We start from the raw sequence: 15,376 nt of genomic DNA, 5'->3' as shown, positions 1-15,376 counted from the left end.
CGGCAGCAGGAGGCCCCATTAGCTAAAGTGGTGCTTTAGGTTAAGAACAGTTTCAGGTTAAGAACGGACCTCCAGAACTAATTAAGTTCTTAACCCAAGGTACCACTGTACATCACGGGCAAACCTTCCTGCAGGTCCCCCAAATAAGCACCAACAAGACACACATTTTTGAGGGGGGTGGGATGTCCCCAGCATGATTTTAATTGTATATTCCAAGCCATCACTACACAGAAGCCACAGCCCTTGCCCTTGTCACAGTCACAGGCAAGGGGAGTGGCACGATGCCCACATGCATGCCACCCTCTTCAAAATTCAGAGTTTTGGGCCAGAACTGACGTAGTGATGGCATCGATTCCCAGTTCCTCAAGGGAATGCCATTATTGACATCCTCCAAGCCCCAGCAAATGAAGGCATCTGTCCTTCCACGAGCCCCCTGCCCCATCACCCACACCATAACACCTGCCGCGGAGTTTATGCCTTGCACGATCTGGAAGAAAACAATACATGGTCATGTTTTCGGAGGAGAGCACATCTCCCTGCCACACCAATAACATTAAATGTCCTTCTGGAGGCAAAAAAAAATTAAATAAAAATCCGTGGACCTCCTCAAGGCAGGGCTGTGATGCAGGCACGCTGAGAGGATGCTGGGGCCCCCAAATCATTGCTGCCCCACTGCAGAAGTCTGTGGTGAAGTGCCCCGCTCTGCCCACACAAAACACACAGACACACGGACAGAACGGGGGTCCCCTCTGACCAAGCAGCTTCGCAAAATCAAATCCAACTGCCTTGCGCAGTCGAGAGAGATGGATCCTCAGGGCGCTCAGCCCACGATGATGCTGAAGCCGCAATGGAACCGGTTCTTCCAGTGGTTGAGGAAGGCGCCCAAGGCCAGGGTGACGGGCAGAGGGGGGAGCTTCTTCTCCAGGACAGCCCCCACACACCAGCTACTGTCCAGGAAGCCTAGAAAGGGAAAGAGGGGGCACATTTTGTGTAGGTTTAAATATTTACAAACTAATTTGATTTTTTCTTAAAGGATAATAAGGCAGTAGGGCCCTATGGAAAAATATAGTATTACAGTGGTACCTCGGGTTACATACGCTTCAGGTTACAGACTTCGCTAACCCAGAAATAGTACCTTGGGTTAAGAACTTTGCTTCAGGATGAGAACAGAAATCGTGCTCCGGTGGTGCGGCAGCAGCAGGAGGCCCCATTAGCTAAAGTAGTGCTTCAGGTTAAGAACAGTTTCAGGTTAAGAACGGATCTCCGGAACGAATTAAGTACTTAACCCGAGGTACCACTGTACTACAATGGGGTTGCCATACGTCCAGAATTTCCCAGACATAGCCAGAATATGGCACTTGGAAACAGCGTCCGGGTGGAAATCGCTGCAATGTCTGGGAAAATCCAGACTTAGGCAACCTGTGTTGGAAGTGTTGATTTTGGCGAATTTCCTTAAAAATAGTTCAAAAACATCATTTTGTTGTTGGTGAGATTTTGGAAATATGGCAACCCTATTCACTATAACATCAATAAAGATTGGTTTGGTAAAACACACACACAGAGGGAGGGAGGGAGGGAGGGAGGGAGGGGGAGAGAACCATGTCTGAACTGTATGGTTTTTAAAAGGTGCCTCAAAGAAAGCAGGGTGGACTTCTGCTGGCCTTCACGGGGGAGGTCCTGTCACATTAGGGACTCAGCTCCTGGTAAAGGCCACCTGAACCTCAGGGGAGTGGGGGACCCCCAAGTTAAGATGGCAATAGCAGCCACCCAGTTTACAATTCCCCACCGCCAGAACTTCTCAAGCAAGCTGCTGAGATGCAGTCTTATCTCCTCTCTTAAAAGTCTGGCCAATTTCTCTCAGACTCCACTGGATGGCTTTGAGAGCCCCTAAGCTTGGCTTCAGGAGAGCCTCACACTCAGGGAAGACGTCCAAGATGGGACATTTCTCTGACAATCTGCTTAAACCATTCCCGGGATTCAGCTCCTGGCTTCCTCAATCACCAGCCCTTCTCCTCCAACTCAGACATTTCTTGAGGGGTGATTTTGCCCTCTTCATGCTGCTTGGGATCATCTAGCTGCAACCTCCTGATCTCTTTTCCCCTCATCTCCTCAGGATGTTCCTGTCCCATCCCCCCCATGACACCTCCACAGGGCTCATGACAGACAGGAACTCAGGTTCCCTATCCCTGCCAAACTCATTTCCTGTCGATATACGATATATACGATATACAATATCTTTATTGTCATTGTCCCATGCAGAACAATGAAATTGAAAAACTACATAAAACTACTACAAAACTACATAAAAACTATATAAAACATTCAAAAACCCCTAAAAACTCTGAAACCCCATTTTAAAATACACTATACTATAGAGACCCCTTATGCTGCATTTAGAACCAGAATTGCATTTGCATAGAAACTGTTTCTCAGGCGGCTAGTCCTGGCCTTTATAACCCTGTACCTTCTTCCAGAAGGCAGAAGCTGAAATAGATCATTTCCGGGGTGCGTACTATCCTGTCACAGGAAGAGAGGCAATGGCGAATGAAGGAAGGGTTTATGGGAAGCAGGGCCTGTGGCAGGAAGGTTCAGGCATTTGATCACACTCTGGCCTTGCACAGGGAGGGGGTCCCAGCCCCTCGCTCACCTCTGAAAACCATGTTGGCCTGTGGCAGCATGAGTTGATATCCAAAGGCAAAGCTCGTGTCTTGCAGCCGAGTGTTGGCCTCAAATTCTACCCCGACCTGGATCTGTTGAGGGGGAGAAATCAAGAGGTCAGACTTGGCCAAAGAAAAAGTGGGCAATGGGCAGGGGCGCAAAAGAAACTCCTTTTTGACTCACCTGGTCATTGGCACGGTGATAATAGCTGGCGTGAGCCCCGCCATAGCCAAGGTTCAGGGTGGCTATCCATTTGAGGGCTACAGAAAAAAGGGGGGAAATACACACAGCACAAAGGAACACATTGAAATTCATGGACCCCAATGAGGGTTTTTTGGGGGGGTGGAGGGGCAGATTTGTGTGGCTTAATGACATCTTTGTAACAACACCTCTATCCTGTCTCTATTCTTGGCTAAGAGTGTGTGTTAGACTATGCAGACACTTCTTGACGCAGCTTTCCTGGCTACAAGAGTCCACTTGAACCATTATACAGTTTTCCAGGGAAACCAAAATATCTGCTGCTGTTTTGAGGAAGGGAGAGTAGAATCCTTAGAAAAAAAGGAGGGAGGGTAGATCTTTTTCCTTGCCTCTCCTCCCACCTTCCTTCAGAAAGTAAAACACATTCATTTCATTAAGGGTGCTGAGAATTGTTAGGAGATCCCCGCCCCCCCCCCCCGGTGTTCCCCTCACAGAGCTACATCCCAGAATTCCCTGGGAAGAGGAGTTGATTATTAAGCTATCCTGGGATTTATGGCTCTGTGAGGGGAACTGGGAGATAGCCTAATGACTTTCAGCTCCCTTAACGAACTACAGTTCCCAAGATTCTTTGGGTGCCAGTAATTAAACATGACTGTTTGGAAGAGGTACAAAAGCATTTTAAAGGTATGGTGTGTATGTGGCCATCACCTGGGAGGCCACAGGTTTCTTCATCCCTGCTCTCATGTGTGTGTGTGTGTGTGAAGCTAGATTATTCACAGTACAGTGGTACCTCGGGTTATAGATGCTTCAGGTTACAGACTCCGCCAACCCAGAAATAGTACCTCGGGTTAAGAACTTTGCTTCAGGATGAGAACAGAAATTGGGCGGCAGTGGCGCAGTGGCAGTGGGAGGCCCCATTTGCTAAAGTGGTACCTCAGGTTAAGAATGGTTTCAGGTTAATAACGGACCTCCAGAACGAATTAAGTTCTTAACTCAAGGTACCACTGTATCTCCCAGACGCAAGGGAAGAAGGGAGAAATTTAGCAGCCATAAACTGATTCTGCCCTTGATACTAAGCCTCTGACACAGAGAAGCATTTGGACATGCAGACTTCTTCCTGCCACATCCCAAAACAGGAAAGTCTGAGGGCAACTGAGAAATGAGCCTTTCTGCAAGTGTTTCAATCAGCTCTGTGTGCTCTTGTTCAGGTGTGGGGAAACTTTAGCTATCCCGATGTCTGTTGGACTACAACTCCCATCAGCCCCAGTCAGCATGGCCAAGGACCAGGGATGATGGGTGCTGTAGTTCAGCAACACCTGGAGAGCTGAAGGTTTTTCATGCTGATCGCATCTGATGCCGAATCAGCAATATCAAGAAGCTGCTCTTTGAAGAACCATGAGGGAAAATGGAGGCCAAGTATGTGGGGGACCAGCGCCTGCCCCTCGAGACACACCCCAAACCTTCAGCAAAAGGTAACCAACCTGTGTACTTCCCAGCAAGCGTGACGATGGCCCCTTCTTCCCCCGGCCGCCGGTGGTACACCATTTCCCCGCCAAGGACTAACCGCGAAGTGATGCTCTGCAGGAAGTGTGCCACGACAATGACTGCAACGAAGGAAGAGCAAGTCAGTGTGTCCCCCCAAAGAAGACTTGCATGCAGCTGCAAAATAACCAACACCCTTTGGAGAAGAGCTGTGGCTTAGTGGTAGCACATCTGCCTTGTGTACAGGTTCAATCCCCAGGATCTCCAGGTAGAGAAGCACTGGGAGAAATCACTGCCTGGAACCCTGGAGAGCCACTGCCAGTCAGTGCAGGCAGTATGGAGCTAGATGGACCTGTGGCCTGATGTAGTGATCAGGTGGGATTGCTATGAGGAATTATAACAAATATAGAGTAAGCCATCTGTGTCAGCAATGAAAGCATTGCGTTGACTGGGTTTAAACTATTTTGATATGATTCTTGATCAATCCACACCTCTGTATCCCTGTTCCATTTCTCTTTCTTGACAAGTCACGTACACACCCAGGCAGGCATCTTGGGTCATCAAAGACAGTGGGCAGTTTCTTTGATGTAGCTTTTCTTTTTGCAGAGTCAATGGAAATAGCAATGGATGGGAAAGTATTATAAATTAAGAAAAAAAGTATTTTACTGTGAGCAGGGTTGAAAAAGAAGCTGGGGCTGATGGGAGTTGTAGTCCAGCACCAAAGGTTCTGCATGCCTGCTCTATAGGTCACACCAACTTTGGTCCATCAGCACGGACAGAGGGAACTTTTTCTAGTCCAAAGGCAACCTCCCAAGAGCTGTCACATGCCAGCGACAGGCAGGCCAGAGGCCAAAGTAGACAAAGCAATGCATGCAAATTTGTACTTTGCACAGCAGGCAACCTTCTAAACACCTCTCTATCTCCTCCACCCAGGCAAGCCAAGAGGCATTATCAGAGTTCAAGGGCATGATCTAGCTAGGCAAAAACACCTGGGTGAGAGGACAGCAGGGCCAGGGAAGGCTGTGGCCTGGGCAGAGTTTTGAGCAGAGCCTGGGAAGTTCGTTTTAAAAAGGACCTAGTTCAAGTTCAACATGTCCGAAAAGGAATCTAATTCCAGTTCATGTCTGTCCCTTAATGAAACGACCTTCAACAACGTTCAGTAGTTTATCCAAGTGTTCCAGGGCAATTTCCCTGTTCCCACACCCAGTATTCAAAAAGCTACAAACAGCCATGCTGAAATTTAATGGAAACTTAAGAAGATGTTTTTAATTGTGGCTGCTTTTAGAATGCTTTTACCTGGAACTGCTTTGAGAGGTTTTCAACTGTTGCTGTTTTTAAGAACGTTTTACTTTCTTCCAGGATGTTTTTGCTTGATCTTTGTTTTTATTTGTTTATTAGATTTATTTATTAGCTCTATATCCTCATTAAGATCTCAGGGCGGTTCACAGAGCAAAAACAGGATAAAAACATGAAAAATAAGTAAAACAAGACAGCGAAACAATAACCTCCACCATTCCCACAGATGAATTCAAAAGGCTGTAGAATATTAATCCATTTTAAAATTGTGCAAATCCGTTTGCCTCGGCTCCTTGGGAGAGGAAGAGTGGGACAAGAATTCAATAAAGAAATAAAATAACACACTAGTCAGGAGTTGAGGACGGAAGCAAATTTGTCCCACCCAGGGGGGCAACTGCTAGGCTGCTACTCCACCCCTCTCCAGGCATCACTGTAGGCCACAAAGAAGCCATGATGTTCTTGCCCCATGTTAGAAGCTGCCACCAGGTGACATAGGGCTTCTCACTGTCTAGCAGGCCCTACATTACATGGTAGAAACTCCATCCTTCTCTAGGGTTGGTTGCTAAGCAACACAGCAGCTGTGGGAGAGTCGCCCCCTCTAGTGGTCGTTTGAGGGAAACAGTGGTCTTGGGGGCTCCCTCCCATTCTAGGCCTCCAAATGTCTTTTCTTTCTTTTTTTAACTACATTTATTTACCACCTTTTCCTCCAAGGTGGTTTACATGGTTCTCTTTTTCCCATCTTAACCTCACAACAGCCCCTGTGAGGTAAGTTAGGCTGAAAGACACTGACTGGTCCAAGGTGACCTACAAGACTAGGACTAGCCACCTGAGAAACAGTTTCTATCCAAATGCGATTTTGGTTTTAAAGGCAGTGTAAGGTAGTCTCTATGTGAGCATATTGTACTCAATTATGGGGTATCAGAGTTTTTAGGGGCTAACCAGGCTGGGATAGTTGGGATAGCAGGCTTGTTGGTTTTTGAATGTCTGGTGTAAATTTTTTTCAATTTCGTTTTCAATTTCATTGTTCTGTATGGGACAATGACAAGAAAGATTATCGTTTCGTAAGTGAGCTCCGTGCCCAATGGGGATTCAAACCCTGACCTCCCAGGTCTTAGTCCAACACTCTTAACCACTACACCAGGGTTTCCCAAACTAGGGTCTCCAGCTGTCTTTGGACTACAGTTCCCATCATCCCTGACCAGTGGCCGTGCAAGGTTGGGATAATGGGAATTGTAGTCCAAAAACAGCTGGAGACGCACATTTGGGAAACCCTGCATTGTGTCCTATTTATTCTCCATTCATTCAGAGTCTGGCTCTCTCTCACTGCCTGCCTGCCTCACTCCCCATTATGTCAGCCTCTCTCTCTCTGCCTGCTCTCTACATTTGTACAGGCAACTCTCCATTTGTGCACATTCAAGGCACACGTGACCACAAACATGTGCATTGCGCGAACCCGGAAGGGGCAAAAACGGCCCCCAAAAGAGCCCCAAAATGGCTCAAAAACAGCGCCTAGCAATCCCACAAGCCTTTGCAAGCGCAATCCCATGAGCCTTTGCACTGACCATTGAGGCCCATGGAGAGCTGGGAGTCTGAGGAAGGAGGCTGGGACACAGCAACTACGGGGCTTGCAGGCTTTTTCCAATTGTGTTCCCAATACATGTGATTTCACTTAAATGTGTGATGCTTCAAAACGTAACCACCGCATAAACGGAGAGTTGCCTGTATCTATCTATGCACATGTGTATATTTTCCTGGACAAGCTGCCAACCAAAGAACTAAGATATTTTTTTCCCCAGAGAGGGGCAGGCAGGATGCAAACAAGCCTGCGGCAATTGCCAAAGATTGCCAAGATGGCAGCCGGGCACTCACTCACTCGACTCGCTGATCAAGTCAGGGTTGCCCAGCGTCAGGGTGGCCGTGTAGTCATCTCCTCGGTACTCGGTATCAAACTGCCAAGTCAGGAATTTGGACTGCTGAGTCTGGAACACAAAAAAGTTGGGGGGGGGGCGGGAACAGGGTTGGGCATGGACTTTTACTCAAAACGAGTTTACAGCCTAGTTCTCAGAGATGCAAAAGCTCCCAAGGGGCTGTAGGGGGACCACATGTTAGCAAAGACTGGTCCATTAGGGCAAATGGGGCACTGTCCCACCCATCTCGTCTGTCCCGTCCCCCCCCCAGCTCCCACCTGCCTGCCTTACCAACCACCAGTCCAGGAGGTGACAGTACAGTGGTACCTCTGGTTATGTACTTAATTCGTTCCAGAGGTCCGTTCTTAACCTGAAACTGTTCTTAACCTGAAGCACCACTTTAGCTAATGGGGCCTCCTGCTGTTGCTGCGCCTTTCTGTTCTCATCCTGAAGCAAAGTTCTTAACCCGGGGTACTATTTCTGGGTTAGCAGAGTCTGTAACCTGAAGCGTCTGTAACCCGAGGTACCACTGTATGGCCTGCCAGCTTCCCCTCTCCTTAGTCTCAGTGTTGCCACTTACAGAACTCAACAGCAGACAAGAGGGTGATGGCAAAACTAGAATTATTTGACTCTGTCTGTCTTTAGCTCTGGCGCCACCCACTGTTGGGCTCCATGGCTTCCGCCCTACCAGCCCCAACAGGTACCAGCCAAATGCTGCTGCGCTCCGATTCCCATCAATCCCAATCCACAATATCTGGAGGGCCCCAGGTTCTCAGTCCCCTGATTTACAGCCTCTTCCACCTCTCAGACAGGATGCCGTTGTTAACGTGACAAAGCCTCACAGGCGTGTGAGATGCTACCTCTTTCTTTCCTTATTTAGGATTCATTTTTATTTAGAAAAATATTTGCGTACTACCAATTCATAAACAATATACATAGTGTAAAACGCCATTAAAAACAGGGTGGGGGGGAGATAAAAAGGTAAAGGGACCCCTGACCATTAGGTCCAGTCGTGGCCGACTCTGGGGTTGCGGCGCTCATCTCGCTTTATTGGCCGAGGGAGCCGGCGTACAGCTTCCGGGTCATGTGGCCAGCATGACTAAGCCGCTTCTGGAGAACCAGAGCAGCGCACCGAAACGCCGTTTACCTTCCTGCCGGAGTGGTACCTATTTATCTACTTGCACTTTGACGTGCTTTTGAACTGCTAGGTTGGCAGGAGCTGGGACCGAGCAACGGGAGCTCACCCTGTCACGGGGATTCAAACCACCGACCTTCCGATCAGCAAGTCCTAGGCTCTGTGGTTTAACCCACAGCGCCACCCGCGTCCCTGGGGGGGAGATAGGATGGTTTTTTTTAAAATTAACCGTTGCATAGGCCTGTTGCTTGCCATCAAACACTCAAAAAAATATACGCTGACGAGTTTTCAGCCTGGCAATACCGAAAGCCTTAAGATCCTGCCTTCAAGCCCATTGGCCTCTGACCCAAACACTCCCTGTGTAGTTTTTACCTGGAATACAGCTTTTGTCCGTATCCGCTCAGCCAGTAGGTGGAGCACCTGAGCGTTGAGGCTCCCAGCATTATTAATGTCTCCAATGAGCGTTGGGAAGGCCTATGATGGAAGCAGGGAGAAGGTAAGGAGACCCAATGGCCCATCTCGTCTCGCCGTGGCCGAGCACTGAAATTTAGCACCAAAGCAGCACCTGAGCTAGAGAACAGTCTCTCCACCTGTGTGCTCCAGCAACTGGCATTCAAAGGAAGGAAGACTGAATGAGTTAGGAACCCATGCTCAAGAGAGCAGATGGTGCATAGATGCTGCCATTTTCCCCTTCCACCTTATTCAAGATGGCGTCGGGGCGAGCAAATGTGCATGCCAGGTATCATTCTGGAAGCATCTCTGCCTCTGCAGAGGGGGTGACTAAGCAGGATGGAAGGAAGAAAAGAGATGCAGCTTTTTCTTTGAGGCAATGGGAATTTTGGGTAGAACATATTTATTTCACTTTTAACTTGTATATTGCCTTTCGAAACACAAGGAGGCTTACAGCAACAAAATATACACACCTTATAGTAATCTGATCCAATACAGGAAGTCATAATGAAACATAACTTCTAAAGTAATATTCAATAATTGATTAGAATATAATAGCACACAATAAAATTAATTCTCAAAACACCAGCAAATAATAATTAAATATAAAATTGGGGGACTGGGCAACCTGTGGCTTCAAGGAATGAGCCTGATTTCAAGTTCCACCTTGGGCAAAAGATTCCTCTAAATCAGGAAAAAGCCCCAAATTTTGTCATCTTTCCTCACAGGGAGTTGCTCCAACTCCTAGATCATTTTTTAAAATAAACTTTTATTAACCCTTTTCACAAGCCCCCTAAGACCACATATCTAGAACCATGTTGCTGTTTTCAGCTCTTTCCCCACTTGTCACAACCCCACCCCCCAGGAAAAAAAAAATGCTTTGCTCACTTCCGTGGGGCTCAACTGCTGGTCTCCCACATACGTTGTATTGAGATGATAGCTTGATTGTCCAATTGTGCTCATGTGAATAGTATGGGTCACCTGGAAGAAGGAAAAAAGATGCACTCTGTTGATGGAAGAGAGTCTTATCGTCTTTGAGAAATGAACACCATGATCCAGCAGACAGCTCATACTCCAGGTTTGGGAGCTCTGGGATCTGTAAGACTGGGTGCCACCGTTGGTCAGCACAAAAATACAGGTAGCACAGAAGTATGTTTTAGCATAGGTGGTCCTAGCACACAGAACCTGTTATACAGTAAAATGTTATCTGATTCGTTGGGTTACAAAGGCAAACATAGAAACCTTATATGGAGTGTATAGATCCCCACCCATCAGCAAAAAACAGATCCCCCCCCCTCCTATTATTCCAAAAAGAAACTCTCTGGAGAATTCCTTTGAGAAATTCATCCCTAGGCGAAATATTTTTTATTGGCATCCATCTGTCTCGAGAGACGATGGAGTGGACCTCCAGAAGTGAAGTCTAAGCACTGCATTAGCAGCACTGAAGTGGTCTCCCAGGGTGCAAGTCTCTGCAGTGTGTATGGGGGTCCTGGGCTGCCCAGACAACAAGACCCTCCTCTTGGCCTTGCTGATGTGGTCCAAAGGAAAGCAGAGCAAGATGTCTGGCACCAGCTTGGCTGCAGGAGTTGCTGGAGGGAGGCGTACAATGCGCCATCCAACCATCTTAGGGATGCTATTCCGGATTTCTGTAGGGTTTACCCCATCGCTTTTTTTCTCCCAAAAATAGTGGAGGTTTAGGATCAGAAGTTTCCTTCTCCCATTGGACCAACTCCTTGTCCTGTCCATTCAATCCTTCAGAGCCTGTCTTCGCATGCAGGGGAAGCCCCTAACACATTGAGGATTTGAAACCCATCGGCTCCCCTCACTTGCTTTAGTTGCCAGGGTGTGGCTGCTGTCGCATGCTGACAGCTTCTGGGAGCCACAGGTAAGATTTGAGTGCAGGCTGGGGACCAAAGGTGGACAAAAACTGCCCCAGAAAGAGCATGGCTTGTGTGTTCCCCCCCCAGAGGCACTACCCCTCCCCTTACACCTTACAGGGAGCAATATGGTAAATATTGAACAGTATTTCCCGCTTCCCCCTTTTGCCTGCAAACCAGACGCTGTTCCGCTGCACCACAGCGCTTCCCCTGGGAGCCGGACCCATTTCTCCACTTTATATGACTAAAAATAACCAGCATGATTAATAGCGGCAAGGGTACGCACCTGAAAATGGCTGGTGAGGGATTTATTAATGATAAGCTTGACTCCTTCTGTCTGCTGGGGGAAGACTTCTGGAACAGAAGTAGAGACAGATGCAGTATTTAAGCTTACAAAATGAAGAATATGAATAATCCAGGAAATTCTAGACCAGAGATGGAGAACTTCAGCCCCAAGGGCCAGATGCGGCCCTCCAATCCTCTCTACCTGGCCCTTGGCTCTCTCCCCAGGCCACACCCCTCTTGAGTCCTGCTTCACCCCCTCCTTGAGTGTTTTTGCCTGACTGGAATGCATCCTTGAACTCCCTTTATGCCTCCTACATGCCGATAGAAGTGTGTGTGAGCACATGGAGAAGTTAGTTGATTGTCCAAAGGCAAAATTGTTTTGCAGCCACAGAAAGTGAGAGGTTTCTGCATGCACATATCTCTCCAACCTCCACCCAGCAAGCAAGAGGAATGATCATAGCTCAAGGACACATTTCTAGAGGATTATTACTATTAGTAGTAGTAGTAGTACCCTGCCCATCTGACTGGGTTGCATCAGCCACTCTGGGTGGCTTCCAGCATACAGTGTTACCTCAGGTTACATACGCTTCAGGTTACATACGCTTCAGGTTACATACACTTCAGGTTACAGACTCTGCTAACCCAGAAATTGTACCTTGGGTTAAGAACTTTGCTTCAGGATGAGAACAGAAATTGTGCTCCGGCGGCGCAGCGGCAGCGGGAGGCCCCATTAGCTAAAGTGGTGCTTCAGGTTAAGAACAGTTTCAGATTAAGAACGGACCTCCGGAATGAATTAAGTACTTAACCCGAGGTACCACTGTATATACAAAACATTATAAGAAAAAAAAAACCTTCCCTATAAAGGGCTGCCTTCAGATGTCTTTTAAAAGTCAGATAGTATTTATTTCCTTGACATCTGATGGGAGGGCGTTCCACAGGGCAAGCACAACTACCGAGAAGGCCCTCTGCCTGGTTCCCCGTAACCACACTTCTCACAGTGAGGGAACCACCAGAAGCTCCTCGGAGCTGGACCTCAGTGTCCAGGCAGAACGATGGGGGTGAAGATGCTCCTTCAGGTATACTGGGCTGAGGCTGTTTAGGTCTTTAAAGTTCTGTACCAACACTTTGAATTGTGCTTGGAAACAAACTGGGAGTCATTATAGTTCTTTCAGGACCGGTGTTATGTGGTCCCAGTGGCTGCTCCCAGTCACCAGTCTAGCTGCAGCATTCTGGATTAGTTGTAGTTTCCGAGTCACCTTCAAAGGGAGGAAGCTGCCTTATAAGGAATCTTCCTTATAAGTAGTCATTGTGATCCTTGTGGTTCGGTATGAATGAATTTCTCATGAATTTCAGCTGCGGGGAAGGAATGAAGAGGGAGATCATGCGGGCAACAGGGAAAGCTTCTTGGGGTCTGGAAGTGTGCAGCGACTCCTGCTCTGACTGGCAGCAGCTCTCTGGGGTCTTATGATGGGTCTTTCCTTTCCTCTCCCCTACTGGTCCTTTTTAACTGGAGATGCCAGGGACTGAACCAGGAGTCTCCTTCATGCAAAGCAGATGCTCCACCTACAGAGCTATGGCCCTTCCGCAGCCACACAAAACTACTCAGGGAGGGTGTAGAGCAGGGTGAGGGCCAGCAGAGAAGTCCGAGGGCCAAACAGAGCAGCCTGGAGGGCAGCACTTGCCCCCAGCCCCGAGGTTCCCCGCCCTAGCATTAGACCGTCATGAGGACTAGGGGGCTGCCTGCACCAAAGGCTTCGTGAGAAAGGTGAGAGCTTTGAGGAGGGATGAGGAGGAAGAGCAAACGACGGCTTACCTTTGCATTTCCGATGGAGCTCATCGAAGCTGCCCGGGTTAGCAAGCGGCTCCTTCCGATGCGACCCCCTGCGCAGCCCAGGCAGAGGGGACAGCATGTTCCCCATGGCCCTCTAGAACCAGGCTAAGAAGCTTAGCTTTGGCCCATTGGTTTGGCGTTCATTTGCTTTTTAAGGTAGAAATCTATTTATACAAACTCTTGCGTCCCACTTCCTGCCTCTCAGTTTAAAGAAAAAACTACAGTAACGCCAGGTTTTAAGCGGAGGAGCGCTTTAACACCAGCAGCCGCAGCCATGATAACCACTCCCAACATCCCAGGACAACTCGCTTCTTCGGATATTTATTGCCAACGAGTTAACGAAGTTTCACAAGAAGCTTGCCAGGTCAGCCACATAAAGCGGGACCTGGTTTGCGGGGTTTGCAAAGGAAGACAAAGGATATGAGGGTTCTGAGCAGGGGGAAACCTGTCAGTGCATGTTTTGGATGCTCACGAGAGGCTTCTAAAGCAAGATCTGGAACATGCACAGAAGGAGAAGCTCGGATAACTGGGCACATACACGCACACAAAACAGCAGGCAGCGTCCTGGCAAAAAGCGGGGGGAAGCTTGTGGTGGTGGGGAAATAAGGGGCATCAGCCAGAAACTAGACTCTAGGAAGAAACCCACTCTGTGATCTTGATGGGGGCAGCCATCTTGGGCCCCCTTGACCCCACCCGCCCTCTTCCAGGAAGCGATTTTCAACGGTTGAAGCCTAACATGTGCTTTCAGCGGCCATGTTTGAAACGGGCACGCAACACGCACGCGCGGAGGAGAGGAAGCAAACAAGGGCTGTGATTGGATAGGAATGTTGCAATCGATGTTGTTGTTTCCTTCTCCCCCGCCCTGAACTGTTCTGTGATTGGGTGAAAATGTTGCAGCCTCCTTCTTCCTTCCATTCAACATTCCGAAACCGCCGCTCTCGCTTCAAGCCGCTAAATCAGGGACATCTGTGGCTCTCCAGATGTTCTTCCATCTGGGCTACTTGGGGAGGAAGGCTAAAATCGATGCTTACTTTGGAATCTTACTTGGGATCCCTTCTGATCCCTTCTGGATCGGGCTGCAAACTTCTGCACACACTAAGCGCAACGGGTTCCCTTCGAAGTAAATGTTTACCCAGAGATTTTGTTCCTAATTGGTGTTCATCTTTTAGCTGAGTGGGAGACAACGTGTCCTTTTTATGCGATTGCAGGATGAGCGCTTTTAGTTCTAATCTTTTGGTGGATTTTAATTTGGTATTGTATGCTTTTAAAAAAGAAAAGTTGGGGCGGGGGCGAATCTTAGTAATTTTATTTGTTGACATTTATATTCCTGCATTAAGGGACGCGGGTTGCTCTGTGGGTTAAACCACAGAGCCTAGGACTTGCCGATCAGAAGGTCGGCGGTTCGAATCCCAGTTGCTTGGTCCCTGCTCCTGCCAACCTAGCAGTTCGAAAGCACGTCAAAGTGCAAGTAGATAAATAGGTACCGCTCCGGCAGGAAGGTAAATGGCGTTTCCATGCGCTGCTCTGGTTCGCCAGAAGCGGCTTAGTCATGCTGGCCACATGACCCGGAAGCTGTATGCCGGCTCCCTCGGCCAATAAAGCGAGATGAGCGCCGCAACCCCAGAGTCGGCCACGACTGGACCTAATGGTCAGGGGTACCTTTACCTTTACCTTATATTCCTGCATTGCAGGGGGTTGAACTAAATGACCCTTAGGGAGGGGTCCCTTCCAGCCCTACAATTCTATGATTCTACCACCTTTTTCTTCCAAGAAGCTCAAGGTGGTGTCCATGTTAAGTGTGGTGATATCACCAAAGATACATTCCAGGCAATCACAAGCAATTAGTGAGGGAGCTGCGAGATGGTGAGGCCAGGAGGTGTTGCTTAAATAAAGTCATAAGAAGCAGACAGAGAGGCTTTGAGGGCCACATTCAGATTGCAAGGTAACCCAGTATTTATTTTGGGGTGCCAGGGCAAAGAAACTTACATTCATGCCCTGCTGTGTCAAATAAGGAACCAGAATTTCGGAACCAAGTTCTGGTTCCTTAGAACACAAGGAGAGCCTGCTGGATCAGGCCAATGGCCCATCTAGTCCAGCATCCTGTTCTTACAGTGCCCAAACAGATGCCTGGAAGGGAAGCCTGCAAGCAGGACCAGAGCACATGAGCCCTCTCCCTGGGATTCAGAAGCATCTGCCTTCTGACCACAGAGCCCCCAAGGCTAGCAGCCATCAATAGCTGCCTGCATCATTTTGCCCA

The 15,376-nt window shown here is 48.4% G+C and overlaps 1 protein-coding gene across 1 annotated transcript; it reads right to left on the bottom strand.

Moving 5' to 3' along the window:
- Positions 1 to 165: 165 nt before the first annotated feature.
- TOMM40L (translocase of outer mitochondrial membrane 40 like) lies at positions 166 to 13,835 on the bottom strand. Its single transcript, XM_083591523.1, has 9 exons — positions 13,102 to 13,835; positions 11,290 to 11,357; positions 10,015 to 10,107; positions 9,049 to 9,150; positions 7,508 to 7,613; positions 4,338 to 4,460; positions 2,842 to 2,918; positions 2,648 to 2,750; positions 166 to 960 (listed from the first exon to the last, which is right to left on the bottom strand). The coding sequence occupies exons 1-9, from the start codon at positions 13,205 to 13,207 to the stop codon at positions 821 to 823; spliced, it is 918 nt and encodes a 305-aa protein (XP_083447649.1). The 5' UTR covers positions 13,208 to 13,835; the 3' UTR covers positions 166 to 820.
- Positions 13,836 to 15,376: the final 1,541 nt, after the last annotated feature.

Source organism: Podarcis filfolensis (assembly GCF_964270895.1).
Source record: "Podarcis filfolensis genome assembly, chromosome: 16".
Lineage (NCBI taxonomy): Eukaryota > Metazoa > Chordata > Lepidosauria > Squamata > Lacertidae > Podarcis > Podarcis filfolensis.
The sequence above is the reverse complement of the archived record's forward strand: the minus strand, read 5'-3'. Positions and strand labels throughout refer to the sequence as shown.